The sequence below is a fragment of the Daphnia pulex genome, chromosome 10 (assembly GCF_021134715.1).
Source record: "Daphnia pulex isolate KAP4 chromosome 10, ASM2113471v1".
Lineage (NCBI taxonomy): Eukaryota > Metazoa > Arthropoda > Branchiopoda > Diplostraca > Daphniidae > Daphnia > Daphnia pulex.
In genome coordinates, this window is record NC_060026.1 from 14,487,903 (window position 1) to 14,494,386 (window position 6,484).

General features: G+C 40.3%; 2 protein-coding genes across 2 annotated transcripts; both read right to left on the minus strand.

Annotated features, from left to right (window-relative positions):
* Window positions 1–628: 628 nt before the first annotated feature.
* Window positions 629–3,097, minus strand: LOC124203934 (NEDD8 ultimate buster 1-like). Its single transcript, XM_046600838.1, has 9 exons — window positions 2,861–3,097; window positions 2,544–2,800; window positions 2,345–2,465; window positions 2,043–2,287; window positions 1,786–1,982; window positions 1,554–1,715; window positions 1,127–1,488; window positions 945–1,071; window positions 629–884 (listed from the first exon to the last, which is right to left on the minus strand). The coding sequence occupies exons 1-9, from the start codon at window positions 3,080–3,082 to the stop codon at window positions 700–702; spliced, it is 1,878 nt and encodes a 625-aa protein (XP_046456794.1). The 5' UTR covers window positions 3,083–3,097; the 3' UTR covers window positions 629–699.
* Window positions 3,098–3,479: 382 nt separating this feature from the next.
* LOC124203935 (4-coumarate--CoA ligase-like) lies at window positions 3,480–6,387 on the minus strand. Its single transcript, XM_046600839.1, has 9 exons — window positions 6,110–6,387; window positions 5,738–6,040; window positions 5,201–5,608; window positions 5,102–5,142; window positions 4,922–5,037; window positions 4,692–4,855; window positions 4,438–4,615; window positions 4,040–4,368; window positions 3,480–3,964 (listed from the first exon to the last, which is right to left on the minus strand). Exons 2-9 carry the CDS (start codon window positions 6,026–6,028, stop codon window positions 3,671–3,673), a joined length of 1,821 nt encoding a protein of 606 aa, XP_046456795.1. The 5' UTR covers window positions 6,029–6,040; window positions 6,110–6,387; the 3' UTR covers window positions 3,480–3,670.
* Window positions 6,388–6,484: the final 97 nt, after the last annotated feature.

Sequence of the window (6,484 nt, forward strand, 5' to 3'; positions counted from 1 at the left end):
TACTGTTTAATTCAAATCAACAGGAGGACTAGATCTATTTTCCCACTTACCACGGTAAACGTATAAATTGGCCGGTGATGAATCACGATGAATCAGCCATTTCACGTCATCGAGGATTATTTGAAACTGCAGAACCCTATCAAATGAGCTTGCCTTGGAGAGTTTTGTGCGATATTCAAAAACTAAAACTGCGCATTTGAAACAATATCCTGAATTGCTGAAACTGCAGAATTGATATCATCTTCTCTCCGTTGCTCAAATGTCTTGGGTTTTTTCTAGACGAATCAAAACGAGGTTCTTCACATTGGTCAATAGAATATTAAGATTATCCGGTTGGTTTCATGTTTTGGCTCTGCTAGCGCAAATACGGGCACACTTATTCACATTGCTCGACATTTCGCAACGGATGATACCCGCAGCAGCAACTAGAAGGAAACAGCCAAAATAATAATAAGGAAACGTGTTTTGAATAATGCGCGAACCGGATGAACTAATTTATATTCTGTGAAAACAAGCCGGGGAACCTCGCAAGAAAGAAACATTGATCTTATCCAATTCCCAAGGACTTTCTTTCTAGAAGTTCGACTTACCCAATAGTATATATAACAACCGTGTCTTTCACGACATCTATGTGTAACCGAAAAAGTATTTATTATCTTGTTTTCAGGTGGGAGGGGTTTCAAATTTAGGGACCGAAATTTAAGAAGTTAAAAAACTCAAGTACTTATGAAGATACTCTGATTCTAATTCAAGGCCAGTATCCAAATGATCTTCTTCCGTTCTCGGAATGTCTTTGGCGAGACGTTTGTAAGCTGCTTTTTCTTTCTTCGTCTCTTCTTTACGTTTTCTGGTAGCTTCCACCTTCTCGAAATCTCTTGACGTCCCTAAAAACACATTGAGAAATTAATTTGTATCAATCAAAACCACCGAAATTATGCTAATACCTGCGACGGGTTGATCGTCTGGTCGGCCAAGATTCGATGCCAGTTCCTCCACTGCACGTTCCACATCTCCGTTATGCTTTTCAAGCATTTCTTTGGCTTTCTCAACTGAAAACCCCATCGATATTACCTGAGAAAAAATTTGTTAATGCAAAACGATCCACGAACTTTGTTAAAAATCTTACCTGAGCGAGGGATTCTTCACTAAAATATCCTGTAGAAGCATCGTCTGTCCCGAAGGAGTCAAAATCATTTTGTAAAAATTCCAATGTCCTATTGATGTCGTTATTCGTTTGTTTCAATCCTTCAGCAGCCCGTGATCGCTCGAATCCCATTTGGACAATAGTGTTGAGGTAACCAAGATTGACCCACTGGTTGTTGGCCGTCTTTCCCAATTTCCTGCGCTCTCGATCGCGTTCTTCTTCTTCCTCTTCTTTCTTCAAGCGCTCCTCTCTCTCGGCTTCGCGCCGCTGCAAATACACGCAAGCCGCATTCAAATCACCCCTACAGGCGCGCAAACTAAGTCGTGCATCAGACAAAGTGAAGCCTATGTAAACACAAATATGCTAATAAAACATTTGACACATCGATGAGCTGCAAATGATTAGTCACCTAGGCCAATTAACTGAGTCAAATCGCCATCGTTGATGGTGAGTTTCTGGATCTCTTCCTTGGCTTGATTCAAAAGTTTGATCGACTCCAGCGTTTTCCCTTGATGGAATGCCACTACTCCCTGGAGTAAGTGGAGCCGTAAAAATAACACAGCTTCGTTGCCTGATAGATAAAAAGGAATGTATGAGGAATTAACTCGAAAAAAGCAGAAATAAATAGCTGTGGGAAAAACCTGTAGATCCTTTCAGGGTTAGGAGACGTTCCATCTGTGCTCCATAGGTTTTGTAGAGGGACTGCTCGCATTGGTTCAAACGGACAACAGCATCGGGGATATCGGCTGCATTTCCGAGTAGAAGATAACACCAAGCAATGTCCAAGTTTAGTAGGGCAGCGTTGTCTACTGCTCTAAGTAATTCCGATCTACAAGCACTGTAATATTGTCTTCGTTGAAAAACTGGAAAGAGTGGCAAATTATTTAGATATTTTTACTTGAATTTTGAATCGGCCTCGTGAAATAGTGTTAAAGCAAGTGACACTTGATTCCGTTTAAGAGCAGAACGGCCTTTTTCATGCAGGGCCATGGCTACAGCCAAGGATTTCTTTTCTTCAAATGGCAGGGCAATAATGTTTCCCGATTGATCAGCTATTCTGAGATAGTTTTCATCCTCCTGACTTGCCAACAGGTCAGCATCAGCTTTGATCATTTCAACTTCTTGGAATATTCTTTCTTCCATCTAGAGGAGAAATTATTTTACCATTAAAGTCATACACAATATAAAATTAGTATCTACTTTCTGGGATGCTGGATCACATGAAAGGATAATGGCAAGAATCTGGGAGTTATTGGTGACTTTTTGAGCTTGCAAACTTTTAGAATCATCCAGAATCAATCCACTGCAAATTAGTTTTAGTCTGTGACCACAAATTAATATGATTTGGTAAAAAAGTCAGGAAATTAAATTTTTTAAAAAATATTAAAATCATTCGTACCTAGTTGTAGATGGATGGTTCATTTCAGATATAATTCTTCTTTTTAAAGATTCTCCAGATTCATTCAAGGATATGACAATGTTATTCTGTGCGTCAGAACCTCCAACAATCTTTGTCCGTAATGTGGCCATTCCTGTTTGTTGGAACTGATTCCTGGATGCAAGTTTTTCAAGAGCATGGGACTGCAGAGTAGTTAACATGACAAGAATGGCATTACATGGTATAGCGAGCATATCAGAAAGATTCATTGCCAATTCCTGTAACATGAAATCTGATTTTTAGAATTTCAACTCAATGACTATAAAAAATGTTTTTACCTGCAAGTTCTCTACACTGGTCTTATTATCTACGAAATATGGTGAAATCCATAATTTCACGCCATCCTCTTGAAGTTTTTGTCTAATTCGAGCTAAATAGTGTTCTTTGTTGAAATCCATGATCAACGTTTTCTTGTTTTTCGATAACGATATTCTGACGATAGTCGTCTGCTGCAAGGCGCGAAATATTTCAAAGTTTTTGTTTTGATCAATCAGAGCCATCTATCAGATATCTCTGAGAGATGGCGCCGCTGTCACTGTGTAATTAATATGGAGATGGGGTCCGTGCTTCCCCCGCAAAACAATGGGATGGGATATGCAAATTGATATGCAAATTGATGACGTCACGAATAAAAAGCGCGAATTGTTGATGGCAACGTCATATATACGTAAGGATCAGAAAAAAAATCATTGTTAAACAAATGAGAAAAATGTCTAATAAAACAAAAAAAAACATTAAATTAACGATTTTTTTTAGAGGCCTGGCTGGTGCAAATTTTACTTAATTTCTTTCATAATTGGTTTATTATTTTCTTAAAATTTCTCACGCACGTTTACGCTTCTACCTAACCCCTAATTTCATAATCCAACCTGAAAAAAGTGACAAGTGACAGTGTACTTTCATATTAATTGCTTTAATCTTGAAATAACAAATAGTATTACCGATTTCTAGGGTAGAATACATTCAACAGAAGTTGTTACTAACGCGAATGCGGACAAGCAAAAACATTAACAAAGGAACTGTAGCAATAGAATTTCATTGAAAACTAGGATTGAACGCACCAAAAGATTCCTAAATTAAAGTCAACTTCATAATGATGACGTAGGCCTACTGAGATTTTTCAGTTCACGGCGAAGTAACTTTCCAGTGTTGGTCTTGGGAATCGAGTCGAGGAAGACTACGCCGCCCTTCAACTTTTTGTGAGGAGCAACTTTGACGTCGACGAATTCAGCGATATCTTCTTTAGACACCGCGACTCCCTTCTTCTTGACCACGTAAGCGCGTGGAAGTTCACCAGCAATCTCATCTGGTACACCGATAACTGCGACATCCGAAACACCAGAATGGCGTCGTATAACATCTTCCAGTTCTGAAGGAGACACCTGGATAATCAAACGGATACAAAAATGACATTTTGTTATACTGTCAGAAAAAAGCCGTCAAATATGTAAACAAACCTGAAGCCCCTTCACTTTGATGAGCTCTTTCAACCGGTCGACGACGAAAAATTGATTTTCTTCGTCGTAATAAACAATGTCTCCGGTGTGAAGCCATCCATCGCTGTCGACAGTTTCTCTGGTGGCCTTTTCGTTGTTGTGGTAACCTTTCATCATTTGCGGGCCCCGCACACACATCTCGCCTTGTTGGCCAGGCCCCAAGGATTCACCGGTCTCAACGTCCACAACTTTGACTTGGGTCCGAGACAGCGGCTCTCCAAACGAACCGATTTTGTTGTTCACTGTTGGGCTCAAATGAGTCACTGAAGATGTTTCAGTCATCCCGTAACATGGAAATCAAAACACACAGTAACAACACAGCAAACAGAGATGAAGTGTAATCGACTAATTTCGTATACCTTCTTGCATCAATAAATCGGGCTTGCCCAAACGCTCGATTAGCATGTTGGCAACCGCCGGTCCCAGTGGTGCAGCGCCGATAATGATGGTATGCAATCGGCGAAAGGAATCCAATTTCAAATCAGGGCGAACTGAGAGGTACGAAACCAACGGAGGAACGAGTTGCAACATCGTAGGCTGTAAGTAGAATCGATAAAAGTTTATAAATGTAAAAGCTAAAAATCGTCACCACTAAATTTATAGTTGTATTTACTCGATGTTGGTGAACATTTTCCAGGAAAGATTCGCTTTCAAAACGAGGTAGAGTCACCAACTTGGCGCCATGATCTAAGCCGGTCAGCATCACGCTCACCATCCCATATATGTGGAAAAACGGGAGCACACAAACGAAGACCTCTTGCAAATCTGACGCATCACCTGAAGAAATATTCGAGCGAAAATTTTACAAAAATGTGACCAAGGAAATTTGTCGAAGATCTTTACAGTTTGTTGCTGGACAAGAAGATACTTTCATCGTTCCTGGATGCTCGATTTGTTGAATGTTGGCGGTAACATTTGCATTCGTAAGCAAAACGCCCTTGGGAAGACCTGTTGTTCCGCTGTTTAAAAATATCAAAATAGTTTAATGACTGGTGTTTTATGGAAATTATTTTAAAAAAATACCTTGAATAGGGTAACACAAATGTGTCCATCGAAGGATCAATCTGTCAGAGGAAATTTACCTTTGTTAGCTCCAAAGTACATAAACTGTCTTTTATAAACCTTTATGTTCTCGTCGAAAAGGTCACCGGAATCCTGCAACATTTCCCAAATGGAAGTGAAACCTTCTTCAGGATTTCCCAGGACAATAAGACGACGTAATTCCGGGCACAGTTGAGCCACTTGGCGGAGTGTTCCCGTCAATTGCGGAATGGTCACGACGACGGTGGTATTTGAATTTTTCAATTGGCGCGTAATTTCTTCCACGGTGTAAATAGGATTCACGGTGGTAACGGGCATTCCGATGCCGGCCGCCCCGAGTAAAACAATTGGAAATTCCGGAAGGTTCGGAAGAATCATTCCGAATACTTCACCTTTCTTAAAACCCATTCGAACTAGAGCACTGCCGAAACGGCGGACCAATTCACGTACCTTGTCATAAGAGTACTTCCGTCCTGTGAGCCCACATTCCTGCAACAATTAATTAGCTTAAATATTAACACAGTCAAAAGTGATAACCTTACTAACCGGTGGGGGGGCATTTAGAATTAGAAACACTCAACTTCGCTTCGAAGGATTGGGGTACATGGATGGCCTTACCAAAGCTGTAAGATTGGGCCATAAAGAAGCTCGTTCGAAGAATCGCTGCACCACCGTTTGATTGTGGAGGTAACAATCTGCGTGGCGGGAGTAAACGATGTGCTTTTCTATCTTTTTCAACGACGATGGAGCAGTAATGACGCTAGTAGTCACCAAAGACTTTGATTGGTGCTGAACTTGATTCAATTTCGTTAGGTGCTTAGTAGGTCCGGTTGTGATACGAAAGGAATAAACCAACGCATTCAAACCGACTTTAAAAGGTTTTAGAAGAGGCGATCGGAAACCCATCATCTCCCGATTTAGCTAACAAGTTTTGATAAGTAGAGCGTGAATATTAATTTAGTCTGTCAATTTGAAAGTAATAAAATTTACCTGCGGGTCCAGTAGTTCAAAAAGGAGCTGAATCCTGGCAACTGTTGTTTGTTCAGCTCTCTGTCAAAGACAATGTTTGCAATCCTGTCAGAACTTGGACATTAGACTCGTCCTTGAGTTGCATGGATACTTAGGGCTTTGGTGCAGGGTGTTTGCACTAAGATTGATAGCAATTTTCAAAGAAACAGCTCGAAGAACAAGAGACAAACGTGCTGGAATCGTAGATTTCTGTCCCACTGCGAAAGGAGGTAAATGTTAGTAAACGTGCTGTCTTCGTTGGTGACCTGCGAAGTCCCGAGATACTTACTAAATACTTATAAATACTTACACTAAATACTTATAAAATGATGCAATCGTTATCAAACAGAAATACTA

What these genes read in the sequence shown, in the direction of transcription:
- LOC124203934 (XM_046600838.1), bottom strand. Translation starts at nt 3,082, where the DNA reads ATGGCTCTGATTGATCAAAACAAAAACTTTGAAATATTTCGCGCCTTG. An exon ending in CCAGTGTAGAGAACTTGCAG is followed by an intron (nt 2,801 to 2,860) that starts GTAAAAACATTT and finishes TTCATGTTACAG; the next exon opens with GAATTGGCAATGAATCTTTC. An exon ending in GACTCAGTTAATTGGCCTAG is followed by an intron (nt 1,489 to 1,553) that starts GTGACTAATCAT and finishes GTGTTTACATAG; the next exon opens with GCTTCACTTTGTCTGATGCA.
- LOC124203935 (XM_046600839.1), bottom strand. Translation starts at nt 6,028, where the DNA reads ATGATGGGTTTCCGATCGCCTCTTCTAAAACCTTTTAAAGTCGGTTTG. An exon ending in TTTTCGACGAGAACATAAAG is followed by an intron (nt 5,143 to 5,200) that starts GTTTATAAAAGA and finishes TTCCTCTGACAG; the next exon opens with ATTGATCCTTCGATGGACAC. An exon ending in CGATTTATTGATGCAAGAAG is followed by an intron (nt 4,369 to 4,437) that starts GTATACGAAATT and finishes TTTGATTTCCAT; the next exon opens with GTTACGGGATGACTGAAACA.